Here is a 14,839-nt window from a genome sequence, read left to right on the forward strand (position 1 = left end):
TTGGGGAGGAACAAAGAGTATATGAGAAGTCCCTGTAGCTCCTGCTCAATGTTGTTGTGAACACAAAACAGCTGTAATAATAAAGCTTGTGAAACCAAAATAGAATATGCAGATAGCACAACCGTGTAAGCTAGGAAACAGTTACCATATATACAATGTGAGATTTGGGCTGTGGTTTGACATTCGTGACTACCATTTTCAGCTGCTAGGTGCATCACTCCATAGCTTCAAGAGATAGACAAGGTCACTGGATTCAAGTTTTATACATCACTTAGCTCTGAGTCCCCTGCAGAACTCTATAGTCTATGTAAGCCAGTCACTTGGTTGAATTTCACAAGACTTTGGTTTTTAAGATAAATCAGGATTTCTCCTTTATGTGTAAACATCTCAGAACCTTACTAAAACCCTGCATTATTTTATAAATTTCATAGATCCACATAAAACAGATGTTAAAATGTACTTCTTTGGAGCTGGCAGTTTGGCACAGCATGTTAAGCTGCTGTCTGCAGTGCTGACATCCATATGGGTGCTTGTTTGAGTCCCAAGTGCTCCACTTCCAATCCAGCTCTGTGCTAATGTACCTGGCAAAGCAGTGAAGAAATGGCCCTAGTGCTTGGACCCCTGCACCTATGTGGGAGACCCAGAAGAAGCTCCAGGCTCCTGGCTTTGTCCTGGTCCAGCCACAGCCATTGTGATCATTTAGGGGAATGAACCAGCACATGGAAGATCTCTGTCTCTCCTCCTCTCTGTAACTCTGACTTTCAAATAAATTAATTAATTAAAAAAAAAAAAAAGAAATCCATCACTGCACATACCTTAAAAAATAACATACTTCTTTGGATCCTGTATTTTACAAGGTTTTCTCTGACTATGCTTTATCAGGTTATTTTAATAGCAATGATCCCCCAACTATAAAAGCTTACATATGGGGGCTGGCATTGTGGCACAGCCAGTTAAGTTGCTGTTTGCAATGCCAACTTCTCATATCAGTTTTGGTTCAAGTCCTGGCGTCTCTGCTTTCAATTCAGCTTCCTACAAATCTTCCTGGGAAGGCAGCAGAAGATGGCTCAAGTACTTGGGCCCCTTCCACCCAAGTAGAGACCAGATTGAGTTTCTGGCTCCTGGCTTAAGCCTGGTCCAGATTCAGTTGTTGCTGCCATTTGAGGAGTGAACCAGCGGATGGAATATTTCTCTCTCTTCTCTTTCTCTCTGTGTTACTTTCCCTTTTAAACAAATAAAATCTTTCTTAAAAAATGTAAATAAATAGCTGCACTATCTGCTGAAATATTCAGCTGTATGAGAAGCTCATATTACAGCAAAAATATCAGAGGATAAACTGACTAATTCTTAAAGGGCAGAGGGACCATGGATGTGTTTTCCAAGAGCACTTGATGACAGAGGAAACTGAAATAGCAACTGCTGTACCACTAATGGAGAAAGACATTCCAATGAGTGAAGACGTATCCCCCAAATCATGCAGAATAGTTTAGTATAGATTAACGTCTAGAATATATAGAGTGCTCAATAATCATTTCTTGAAAAAATAAATAAATATGTGAATAAGGAATAAATACAGCATAAAGTATCATAAAAGAACATTAGGTTGGTAGCAACAGAGGGTCAAGTATGACTTATGTTTCTGGATTTTGACTTAAAGTAAAATTAAACAAATTCTACTCTTCCTAAAATTCCCATGTGTTCAACCTAGTCATCCATTTCTCCCTGCCCAAAACTTCTGAATTCCACTGGTGATTTTACTATTTCCATGGTTTTGTATTTTCTAAACCATCATAGAGTTGGACCAAGAAATCTTTAGCTTTCTAACAAAGTATGTTTAAAATTCTTCCTTAAGGTCTCTGTCTTACATGATTTCCTTTTAATCTTTGAACTAGATCCCATTACATGTGTGTATAATTTGTTTATCCACTCATTTGTTGAAGGACAGGTAATTATGAATAAAGCTGATATAAACATTCTTTTGTAAAATTGTGTAAAAGTAGGTTTTCATATCAATGGAGTATGTAAGACTATGAAATTGTGTGGCAAGATTACATTTTGCTTTGTATGAAAGTGCCAAAATGCCTTCCAAATGGGCTGTGCCATTTTCCATTCCTACCAGCTGGGAATGAGAGGTCCTCTTGCTTTGCATGCCTGCCAGCAGCTGGTATTGGCAGAGTTTTAGATTTTAGCCATTCTAATAGGTGTACAGTTGAGTCTGCTCACTTCAACACTTCAACCCCCTCCTCCTCCCGCAAGGACTTTTTGAGAGGCAGAGAGAAATAGAGATACAGGCAAAGAGAGAGGGAGAGGGAGGGGGTGGGGAAGGAACAAGGGGTGGGGGAGGGGAAGGGGAGAGGAGGGGGAGGGAGAGAAAGCAAGGCTGATCTGCTAGTTCATTTCCCAAATGCTCACAAGGGCAGAGTTAGGCTTGGTCTTAAGCAGGGCTGGGCCAAGGGCTACAGCCAGGAACCTGGAATACAAACCAGGACTCCCACATGGGTGGCAGGAACTCAGTTAATTGAGCCATCACCATTTCCCCTAGGGACTGTTGGTGTCAAGCTGCAGGGCAGGAAATTGAGCACAGACATTCTGATGTGGGGTACAGGCACCTTAACCACTGAGCCAAATACCATTCATTACTGTTTAAAATTGCAATTCCCTGATAACAAATGAAGGTGAGCATCTTTTTATATCACTATTTACCATTTGTGTATATTCCTTGGTGAAGTCTCTTTTCAGGGTTTTGTGTGTGTGTGTGTGTGTGTGTGTGTGTGTGTCAGGCTATTTCTTACTGTTGAGTTTTAAGAGTTCTTTGTGGGGCCAGTGCTGTGATGTATGTGATATAGTAGGATAAACCTCTGCCTGCAGTGTTGACATCCTATATGAATACCAGTTCAAGTCCTGGCTGCTCCACTTTCCATCCAGCTCTCTGCTAATGGCCTGTGGAAACAGTGGATGATGGCCCAAATGCTTGGGCCCCTGCACCCATGTGGGAGATCTGGAAGAAGATCCTGGCTCCTGGCTTCAAATCAGTCCAGCTCTGGCTGTTGCTGTCTTTGGGGGAGTGAATCAATGAATGGAAGATCTCTCTCTCCTCTCTGTAACTGCCTCTCAAATAAATCTTAAAACACAGAGTTCTTTTTAATACAAGTCTTCTTTCGTATGTATTTTGCAGATTTTTCTCCCTGTTTATGGCTTATCTTTTATTATCTTGCTAGTGTCTTTCCTATAAGTTTTAAATTTTAATTAAGTCTAGCATAATCTTTTAAAAATATCATGGAATGTGCTTTTTGGTTTATAGCTCATGGTCAAACCTACGACCACATACATTTTCTCCTACATTTTCTTATAGCTTTTGTGGTATTGGGTTTACCACTTAAGTCTTTAATCCAACTAGCATTAATTTTTTGTGACTGTCTCTAGCATTTTTATTTTTTATTTTTCCATACAGAAGTCCAATAGATCCAGCACTATTTGCTGAAAGACTATCTGCTCTTCATTGAATGGCCTTTGCTTCTTTGTCAAGGAACAGTTGCTGTATTTTTTTGTTCTATTTCTGGGCTCTCTTCTCCTTGATCTATATATCTAATCTTAAGTTAATACCACACCATCTTCATTACTGTAATGTAATACTAAGTCTTGTAATCTTGTATTTAAGTTCCCTAATGTTCTTCTTCAGTGTTATGTTGACTCTTCTGGATTTTCTTTCTCTTTTATATTAATGTGAGGATTAAGTTTGTCAGTACATACAAGATAGCTGGGTGAGATTATGAATGGGATTTTTTGAATTTTTAAACCACATGGGGAAGAACTGGGATCTTAAAAACATTGAGGTTTTCAATCTATGATTATGAAGTATCTACTCACTTATATAAATATCACCTTAAATGCGTTAAGTACTGTAGGGAATTTATTTACTCACATAGCTGAAAAGGCCCAAGGTAACAGCCTTCAGGCATAATTTCATGATACGTCTCCTGTTTTTATCTTTAGGGCACGTATTTGTTACACAGAAGCAGATTTGCTCTTAAGTCTTCCCTCCTGCTACTGAACTGAGCTCTAGAATTCCAGCCCTCTTGTCTTAAACACCCTCCAGAACCTCTGTATAAGCATGTCCAGCAACGTCCTAGATCTGTTTTGATTTGACTAGCGGAAGTCACATGTCCATTCTTAAAATAGTGTTTCTGTGAGAAGTCATAATTTCCACTCTAGATACTGGGTAAGAGTGGATTTTCAAATAGAAACTGGGTCCTGTTATAAAATGCTGGGAAAGCAATCACATATGTCCAATTCTAACATGAAACCAAAGGGTTAAGAGTTTAGACAGCTGATAGAGTAACAGATAAGTCTGACAGAGAGATGTGCTACATGGTTAGATTTGCATATTACATATTAGAATTTTTCTGTGGTTGGGAATGGATTGGAGCTCTGCATGCCTCAAAGTACATTGGTGAGGAAGCTGGGACAGTGCACTTAAAGAGTGCTAAGGGTTTTAAGCTAAATGATGGCTGTAGTGGTGACAGGGAGAGTGGAAAGAAGCGGGCAGATTCTATATATTCAGGAATTTGAAAAACAACATCAAAAGGGCATTTAGGATGATTTTCTTATTTTTATCATTGATGATTCCATAAACCAGGAAATAAAAGATGCTAGAACATGAGACTAGAGGCAAGGTAGGACATGGTTAGTGGATTATTTTGGACATATTATTTTAGGATGTCTTTAAATCAACCTGAATTAACTGTTCACTTTTCTGTATTTCTAGGCTACAAGAGGCTTGGAAATTTGGGGGTTATATAACTGGTTTTCATTTCTTTTAATATTTATTGAACATCTAATATGTGCTATATATCGCATATGTTGTCTAATTATATCATTGCCATGATTTTATTATATTTAAAAAGATGGAGAAATCAAGCTGTTATTATATTTATTTTACAGATGGGGAAATAAATTTCACAGAGATTAAGCTTGTCCAATATCACCTAGGCAATCAATGGTAAAGTCAAGATTAGAATCCACTTTTCTTCCAAAGCCAAGTCCAACAAACTATTTTGAAAAAAGCATTGTATAATAGGAGAGGAGATTTGAGTTATTATGGTAGGCTGATGAGAGGAGAAATAGCAGACGGTTCCAGCAGGATTTCGGGATCGAAAAAGGAAAGAGGCTGAATACTTAGCCCAATCATGCAGGTGAGGAAGTGTTAAGGGAAGAGGAGCCACCTGTTCTATTTGAAGGCCCTCCCAAGGTGATTCCATCAACCTGTGTTCCCCCACGCCACACCATGGTATAGCTCATCCCCCAGTTACATAAATACTTGCAAAGATCAGATAGTTCTTAAAAGATATTAAATAATTAATACTCCTTTCTGTTAATATTGACAATAAATGATGAATGGAAATATAAAATATTAAGAGCCTTCCCAGGATCTTAGATGTTGTGGAAGTAGGGTAATAGATTCTGAGGCATGGAACTGCCTTACCATTTACCCTTATCAGTAAACAACTCAGCTTCCTAACCTCGCATTGGTCCCTCTGCTCAATTTTTTTCTTACACATTCTGCTCACTTGAATCTGGCTGACCCCCTTCTTTCATCATGCATACCAGGTCTTCTGAGAAGCCTCCCTGACCACCAATTTAAGGTAGGATACTCCCTTTCCTAGGGCATCCATTCTTAACCTCCAAATCCCTGATCAGAGTTTGTAAATATATATTTGTCTATTAACCTGTTCACTGCTTTGGCACTAACCATTACACCACAAGTTCCCAGAGGTCAGGCTCAAGTGTGCTTAGATCAATACTACATAATCCCATGCTGGTTTGGTGCTCAGTACTTAGAGAATCTCAATGAACCATGAACCAAATCAGGAGTAAAACAAACAAGTCAGAGCCTCTAAGCCCACTTTCAAGTTCCTTAAATATTGAAAGTTTCTAACCATTTATAGGACTTAAGATAACATGTTGTGTTCTCTTAACAACCATGTTGTGTTATGCTAACAATCCAACTGCTCAACAACTCTTTCAACATTTTTGCCATTTTAAAATCTTGTATTTATCTTTGCCTTCAATGAAGTCTCAGGAGCTTTTCAGTTGGAACAGAAGAAGAAAAATAGCTTGGATGGGTTTGCTTGACTGGGAAGCATCTAGCAGATCAGATGAGCATTAAAGCACTAAAGAGCTCTAGCAATCTTTAATGCACTGTCCTGAGCAGGAAGGCGCACTTCCAAATCAGCTTTCTTAACCTCCAAGGGAGGAAGGAACACGTGTAAGTACTGATGAATTCGTACCCAGTAAGCGAGTAAAGCACTCCCATTCCCCCGAAGCTCTGATGACAGCCATCTCCACACTAGATGAGACTCAGACAACAAACCTTTCATCTTCCCTAGCAGTTGCCTTGAGATCACCTTTATCCAATGAAGCTCCAACCCAGGTGAGTGAAATCTAACCTTTCTCCAGGCTTTCCCAGGTCCTCTGAGGGAAAGAAAGCCCAAGCAAAGTTCCAGCCTGAAGCTGCTTGTGTGTGTGTGTGTGTGTGTGTGTTGCAGAAGGGTCACTCAGTCTTTCTTTTCCAGGTGAGTGTAAATTACTTGAGGGTAATTCCTGGAAAGATCTGTGATGAGAGATGTGAGTTTCAAACTTCTTTTGGATCCATTTCTGATCAGAACAAATTCCCCTTCGTTTCTTTGTGGATATGCAAAGTATTAAGTCATTTGCTTTATACGATGCAGGGAAGCCATTGCCCTAAATTGAAACATGTATTTTCTCTTCGTCATTGTTTTCTGGCCATTTTCAATATGGAGATAATTAGCCAGACTGGCTCTTCAATATGAAGAGAAAGTGCTGATGCTTACAATTCAAGGTAAGAGGATGTTTTAATATATTACATGCATATATATACTGAAGATTTTAAGAAGCAGTGTGGTTTAAATTGATATTGTAATCACATTCATGTTTTAAGAACATACTGAAACAAACTATTAGGAAAACCACACATGCATTCATGGTATTGTTTGTATCTTGGCTTAATGAAAATCCACCTAGTAGGTCTAATTTTTGTGGGTAGCCCTGATTTTACTGGTTAAGGCAAAGAAAAATTACTAACACCAGCATGTTCTCTGGGATATAGTTTTCCCTCTTCTGGCTATGTTTATAACAGAATCATATTTCCTCCTTCTCTTCCAGTGGTTCTTACTGTCCTGTGAATGCTTTGTTTCAGTTCTGGCAAGCTCTGTGAAGAACAAGGTCTTATCCCTACTTAGTCTCTACAAATTAAATGGTTAGAAAAATGATTGTAAATGTTTCCCACAATAGATTGAGGAATTTTAGGCTTGCATGTGAAAACACATATTGCTTACATATGCTATATTATTACATATATACACACATACATATGCATTGTATATTATTACATGTGTGTACATAAATTTAGATATATTTTAAGTCTATTAAAAATACTCTTTCAAAATCCAATAACATAGCTTGAATCAACCATTGCAGGTCCTAAGAGTTGTTCAAGAACCTCTGAAAAATCCAAGACTAAGTTTGCATGAGCCAAAATGGTAGCCATTCACCATGCATGGCTTCTAGCAATTGGAATGTGCATGGTATTGAGATGTTGCAGTTATTGTAACATATGAACTGTCCGCCAAGACTTGGTATTGGAAAACACATGTAAATAGACTCATTTTTATTGGTTTTTAAAAATTAATGCTTTACTTTAAAAATAAGCAAATTATGAAAATTAATTTTGCATTTCCTTTTCCTTTTTTAATGGGACTAATAGAAAAATCTACAATTCTCCATGAGGTTCACTTTATATTTCTATCACAGAGCACAAACATTATAAGGCCGAATATTGCCTTCTTTAACTTAATTTCTTACTAGTTTTGTCTTTAGAATGTTTTTTCAATATCTTTTTGCGACTGAACAAGCTACATTATGGACTCAGCAAATCTCAGTGGACCTTCCACAGGTCATTCTGAATGGTTTTGACAACTCACTTTGAGAGGATCCATTCAGGTAGAAAGAAAATGTCCTTTCTGGCACAGGGTATGTCCAGAAACTCCATACGAGATCTCTTTAGCTTCCAAAGATTCTCTGTGTGACATAAGAAGGAAAGAAAGAAATGCTTTCATGTCTTCATGTCTTCTTTTGTCTCTCAGTTGCAAACAATCTTAAACATTTTGAGTAATATGTGTTGACAGTTAATGCACACCCATATACTTAGGGAGTTTTCAATGAAAGCCAGTGAGCTCTCCAGAGGGTGAGGTTTGAGGCGTTGATGTTCCATTTGCAGCAAGAAGGAGCTTATGGGGCCTACAAGTCTTTACCTTCACTTTGACTCTCTTTTTAAAACTAGAGAATGTATTGGAATGTATAAATATTATTTTAATTCATATATGTATTTAAGATGAAGGATGAAACTTCAACTTCCTTTAGAGCTAGAAAAACTTTGTGGTACATTCTGTATGCTTGAAGAAAGCAATATTTTTTTTTCTGTTTTGTAAACATTGTATTTCCAAGTGATGCACTGATGATAAAATTAATGATGGTGATAAAACTTGAAGGCTGGGACTGGTGTTGTGGTGTAGCAGGTTAAAATGCTGCCTGCAATCCCTGTATCTCTAATGGGCACTGGTTCAAGTCCTGGCTGCTCCACTTCTGATGCAGCTCCCTGTTAATGGCTTGGGAAAAGCACCAGAAGACGGCCCAAGGACTTGGGTCCCTGTCACCCATGTGGGAGACCCAGGTGGAACTCCTGGCTTTTGGCTTCAGCCTGGCTTAGCTCCGGTCATTGTGGCCACTTGGGGAGTAAAACAGCGAATGGAAGATCTCTCTCTTTCTCTCTCTCTCTCTCCTCTCTGTAAGTCTGACTTTCATATAAATAACTAAATACTAAAAAAAAAAAAACTCTTGAAAGCTACATAACTACATTTTTAGGGGACACACAATTACCCCCTATCAAAGAGTTCTTGGAATTGTGCCCTGATTATCAGAACAATGCTGGTAAGAGCAAGGGTTTTATGTATATAATTATATATATAAATATATATAAATATGTATAATATATATTTTATATATTATCAAGGATGTAGGGCTTTGAATGATTTACATAGAATATATAGTTTCACGGAACTTCAAAGTCTAAAAGAAGAGTTGATGCCCTATTTAAGGTACTTGGCACTATAGATGCAGCGGTCATTTGTGGGGTGAACCAATGGAAGAAATACCTTTTCTCTGCTTATCTCTGTCTATAACTCTACCTGTTAAATCAATAAAAAAATTTTCAAAAAAAAAAGAGCCCCTGACAAGATACAGGCAAGGGAGAGAATACAGTGGCTCCTGTCATTCTGCTTGGGAAAGGAGAGCTCCGTTCCCACTGAGGTGTCCTGCTTAGACTCCCTCCCTTCTCCAGAAAGAGACAAACACCAAAACCACAGGCTGTGGTAGGTAACTCAGCATCCAGACAACCCCACAGAAGCTCATCCCTCCTCTTCAGCTTGGAGTTCAGAGTCTGGGAACATCCCTATATGTACCCACAATCCCTGTGGCACAGGATGGAGCTGGGGTGTTCTTTGAATGCAAAGAGCTCTGAAGGAGGGCTCAGGATGGCTACATTTCAGAGGATGGGCATGAGGACAGAAGGAAGGACAAGGGGATTGCACAGCTGTGTAGGCTCCATTTGCACTCCCTTTGCAAATCCCATACAGCCCTTCTATTCACATCTACTGAGCTGGGCTTGGTCACCTTGACCTTCAAGAGACATGAGAATGACAACCTATCAGTCTCATGAATCACTTGCCAGTCAGACTGATTCTCTGATCCTGAGGCTGTGCAACATGTAGGCAAAGTAAATCCCAACAAAAGCACCACATTACCTTGAATCAGCCTGTGACCTTGGACCAGACACCTCCTTTCTCTGACACAGAATTCTGTCAGCAGACAAAAGGGCGTGGGTGACTTGTATGAATCTGAGGCACCAGCATGTCACCTTGCTCTCTTCTGGGTCCACCTGCAATTGTCACAGCACCTCAGTTTCCCCTTGCAGGAGTATTGCATAGCCCCAGTCCATGTGGCTAACTATTGCTCATCAATTTCCTGTTTGAGGCAGAGAGGGGCTTCATGGGATGCACCTGGAGGAATCTTGGTGCCCAGCACCAAGACTCTGCACTGTGGAGGAGGTCCCTGCTTTCCAGGGCAAAGACAGACCCTGTGTGCATGTTGGTCCATGTTCACCAACACAGCTCCACCCAGGTCCTCCAAGGGGAGGCCCTGCCTGTGCCCCAAACATTTCCAACATTCCCCCTTCAGCTGTGGTGAGCCCTGAGCCCACCTTGTTTATGGCAAAGTCAGTCCTGGGGTCCAACTGAGAAAGACCATCCTGGCTGCTGCCTTCCAGAAGCTCATAGTCTGCAAGGAGAGGGAGACAAAATCTTCAAAACAAAAATAGCAAGAATCAAAGAGCAAGTGCTGGAACGTACTCAGTGAGGGCTCTGCAAGAGTGCTGAGCCACTTCATGGGGGGCATTTGAAAGGCCTACACTTAGGGTGTCGTTCCCCCACTCATGGAGGAATGACACCCTAGGTTCTCCCTAGTTTCCCTCTGGTATTTTCCCGGCTTTCCTCCTCCCGTCTGTATCTGAGTCATGGAACCACTTGTCACTCCCCCACTCACAGAGTAACGATACTGGACCGGACGCTGTTTTCTTTTGTTGTAGGTTTTTTCTCTAGCAACGCATTAACAGGTAAAGAGAAGAGCAAAATAACGAGCTCCTCAGCCAACTCTCCACCATCCTGGAGACAGCAGTTGTCCCAGAAAGTGCAGTTGAGTCCCCTTTTATAGTCCTCTCCCACCAATCCATGCTCTCCTGCCCACGTGCTGAGCACGCCGATCAGGAATCAGCTAATTGATGAGGCAGCTGTGTAAGATTTGTTTACTCCCTCTCAGCGCCATATGATGGGAGATCAGATGCACAGAGTTAAGTCTTAATAGTCTCAGTGGTCTAGTCTAGTCTTGGTAGTCTCAGTACTTATTTCGCCATGTTGCGGGAGACAGGCCCTGCTCCCCACAGATCCCCCTTCTTTTTATTCTTTGTGGCATTGATACGCACTTGTCTTCAGTGCCCCGTGGTGCATACTCTGCTCTGCTAGAGTTGCCCGCAGGTGCTTATCGCCCTAGGCAGTCCAAATCCAAGTCCTCTCATCACTATGTTGTGTGGAGGCTTTTTTCCCCCCCTTTGGCTTTTTATCTCTGTCTCTCTCTCTCCCGTGGCTTTTCTGAATCACGGCCTAACTTTCGTCTCCGCTACAGCCTAGCTTTCGTCTCTGCTACGGCCTAACTTCCCCATGGCTTTTCCGAATCACAGCCTAGCTTTCGTCTCCACTACAGCCTAGTGTTCGTCTCCTCTACAGCCTAACTTCCCCGCAGCTTTTCATCTTTCTCTCCCCACGGCTTTCTTCCCACGGCTTTTTGTCTCTGTCTCTCTCTCCCCCAAGGCTTTTCTGAATCACAGCCTACCTTTCGTCTTTGCTACAGCTTAGCATTCGTCTCCGCTACAGCCTAGCTTTCCCGCGGCTTTTATTTTTCTCCCTTTTCTTTCCCGGCTTTCTCCCAGCAGTCCGTATCTGAGTCATGGAACAACTTGTTGCTCCCCCACTTGTGGAGGAATGACACCGGACCTGTTTTCTTTCCCCGGTCCTTCCCGCAGAGGCAGGGGAGCGGCAGCAAATATGGGAAGGCCCGGCGAAAGAAAACAGGGTCTGGTGTTGTTCCTCTGTGATTGGGGGAGTGACACAGGGACAGTTATGCTGGTGCAGAAAGAAGAGGAGCCCGCTCTGCACAATGCTGACAGCAGTGTCTGGGGAGGCTCCACTGTGTAGATTCCAGTGCAGAAGTGTTTCCCAAGAGAGGAGGTTAGGAAGGTGGCCAGTGGGGCTGAAAGAGCTTGGATGGGGAAGAAGAGAGGATGGAGTCAAACCAAAGCTGACTCTGGGGCTGGTGCACCGCCCTCAGAAACCATGGACTCAACTGTGTCCATTTACAACAACTATGATAATCTCACAATTTCACTGCCCCACAAGTCCAGTGATACCTCAGGGCTTCTGCTACAAAGGCTCTCAGGAGTAGGGGCTCTGTCCTCGATGGAAGCTCAAGTAGGGAAGGATTTAGGGGGACTGGCAGGATTTAGTGTAGACTAAGCACAGAGTTCCCTTCTCTGCTGTCCTTGTGGGGTTCTGAGACACACGTTTTCCCAAAGGCAGCAGATAACATAGTGAGCCATCTCTAAGGACTGGGGACTAACAGAGGGTGGGCAGAAAGAGGGAGGAGGGGGAGGGTGAAGGAGAGGACATGAAAGAAAAGAGGAGACGAGCGAGAAGGAAAGAACTGAGAAGAGAAAGGCTTTAGTCACAATACTTTCACATCTAAATCTCACAGATGACATCTCATCCTATCGACTAGAAGACAGTCCCTAGCTGAGTACACACTTCATGACAGGGGACTACACGAGAAACTATACAGGGAGGTGAAGGGAGCTGGGAGCTGCTAGAAGTCTGCCCACTGTGCCAGTTTTGGTGGCCTGGGTTGAGCCATCAATTTCACCACCTGCATCCCACATAGAAACCTGGTTTGAGTCCTGATTAGTCTGCCTCTGATTCAGCTTCCTGCTCATGTGCCTAGGAAGGCAGCAAAAGATGGCCCAAGTGCTTGGATCCCTGCCAACCACATGGGATTCCCAGATGAGGGCCCTGGTTTCTGCCTTCAGCCTGGCCTAGAGCTGGCTGTTTCAGCCCTTTGTGGAGTAAACCAGTGGATACAAGATCTCTAGCTCCCCTTCTCTCTCTGCTGTGCAAACAAACAAGTCATTTGGAACATAATTCTGTTCAACACACAAGTCAATGACAGGTACTAAGGTCAAAGCTTAAAGAAGAAGACAAGACACTGGAAGGTCTGGGAGGACAATATCTGATTTGATCAATTTCAAGCTACTCATGTCACAGACAGAGAAATGATGCAAAGGAAGAAGGTGGATAATGCCCAGCTCACATAATAGGAATCAGGTCTGCTTTTCAGTTGTCCAGGCTACTTTGAAATCATCAAATAGGGGATTGTTAAACCATGTACACTTCCCAAGAATGAGTCAAAGACCCTGTATCCCAAGTGACCTGACACCCTCTTCTGTATTTAGCTCTACTTTTTGCATTAGGTACATAGGACACCAGCCATAGGCTCACTCAGTATTGTCCCTTGTATAGCTGATGACATCCCTAGAGTAGATTCTAGAATGATCCCACTCTGCTGCTCTGAGACTGGAAATGTCCTGAGAGGCACAGTAACTGATTCAGGGTTCAACCCTGGTGAAAGACAGGGGCTGGAAATAAGGTTGCATGGGACAGCAGGGTGGGAATACATTCAATCCCAGGGTGGTTTGGGGACTTCAGATGGGAGAAGAGGGGTGAGATAAGGAAGCCCCAACTGTAACCGTACCACTTAGTGACAGGCCACAACAGATCCTGTAACCCCGGTAACCAGGCACGAACATTCTAGAGAGAGGCCCCTGCCCAGCTCATTTGGCAAGAGACGCTTGACAGAACAAGATGTTCTCTTGCTGTGTTCCCACTTCTCGAGGCCATGGCCCGAGAAACCCACATGATGAGGGGTTGTGGCAGCAATTCCAACGTTGGTTCTCACCTCACCCCCACTACCCCCAGCCATGTAGCACACGGCAACCACAGGTAACTCAGGACCACCCAGGACAGAGCTGTTCAGGCCAGGACTTCATGGTGAAAGCACCTGGGCTGCCCCAAAACACCTTTATTGGGGAGGAGGAAATAGTATGTGAGGGGAGGGCCTATCATGGACTGGTGGAGGTCAGGGTGGGAGGCCTTAACCTGGTGGTGCTGTCATCTTCACAACTCAGGTCATGGCTGGCAGGGCGGGAAGAAATCATCTGGGCACTCACAGCTGCTCAGATGTTATTTCACATCCAGCATGCCCCATCCTCTAGGGGGTTTTCTGTGATGCAAGGTCCATGTGGTCAGGAGAAGAGGAGGTCCCGAAGGGTAGAAACAGAGGGAAAGGGACCAGGCAGGGCCCTGATGCTTGCTCTGCACCTGCCGGGCACTGTCTTTCCAGAGCTCCAAGCACAACAGAGGTCAGAAGTTGCTGAACAAGGTCCTGTACTCCATCTCCCGCATGGAGAGACAGGAGGCCAACAGAGGCTGCTGCTGGTCCAGGGTGAGTAGGAATGCAGATGGGGTTCCACATCCTGGCCCCAATGCCACCCCATGTGCCTGCTTCTCGGGGTGTGTGGTGGGGTAGGCAAAGCGCCATCAGTGCGATGTAGGACAAGAATCAATGATGGCTTTGGCATTGGTCTGAATCCCAGCTCCTACATTTCTGGTGGTTGCTGGAGCTTGCACTGATTGTGTGTCTTTCCGTTCTAACCTAGGTGAAAAAGCCATCTAAACTGGTCAAGTACGATGCCCAGGTTGGATGGAGGGCCCAGGAGGACATGCTGCAGAAGCTGGTGGACTGCCTGGTGCCTGCCTTCCTTGGCTTTGAGCCCTTGTATGTTCCTGCCTTCCTGAGAACCTACAGAGCTTTTGCCACCACTGGGCAGGTGCTGAACGCGCTGTTAGGAAGGTCAGTCTCCCAAATCTGCAGGCCACCTCAACCTCTGAGTCTTGGCAAGCTCACCCCACCTTCTTCTCATTATTTTCTCCTCTCTGAAAGGAAGTTCTTGCATTAGCATTTTAAGATTCTCTGAAATTGAGCTGAATGGTTGAATAATTCTTTTTTCACTTATTGCTTTTTGAAATGGACAAATAGTAAAAATTCT

At 42.9% G+C, this 14,839-nt stretch overlaps 1 protein-coding gene across 1 annotated transcript in view; it reads right to left on the bottom strand.

Annotated features, from left to right (window-relative positions):
• Window positions 1-10,835, bottom strand: part of LOC103350920 (ral guanine nucleotide dissociation stimulator) — a 106,272-nt gene extending 95,437 nt beyond the window's left edge. Inside the window, exons 1-4 of the mRNA XM_089311642.1 lie at window positions 10,675-10,835; window positions 10,334-10,410; window positions 9,879-10,012; window positions 8,001-8,097 (exon numbers count right to left, since the gene is read on the bottom strand). Coding sequence (XP_089167768.1) covers window positions 8,001-8,068 — 68 coding nt within the window. The 5' untranslated portion in view covers window positions 8,069-8,097; window positions 9,879-10,012; window positions 10,334-10,410; window positions 10,675-10,835. The remainder of the gene's footprint in view (window positions 1-8,000; window positions 8,098-9,878; window positions 10,013-10,333; window positions 10,411-10,674) is intronic.
• Window positions 10,836-14,839: the final 4,004 nt, after the last annotated feature.

Source organism: Oryctolagus cuniculus, chromosome 13 (assembly GCF_051225735.1).
Source record: "Oryctolagus cuniculus isolate XC-2025 breed Fujian yellow rabbit chromosome 13, ASM5122573v1, whole genome shotgun sequence".
Lineage (NCBI taxonomy): Eukaryota > Metazoa > Chordata > Mammalia > Lagomorpha > Leporidae > Oryctolagus > Oryctolagus cuniculus.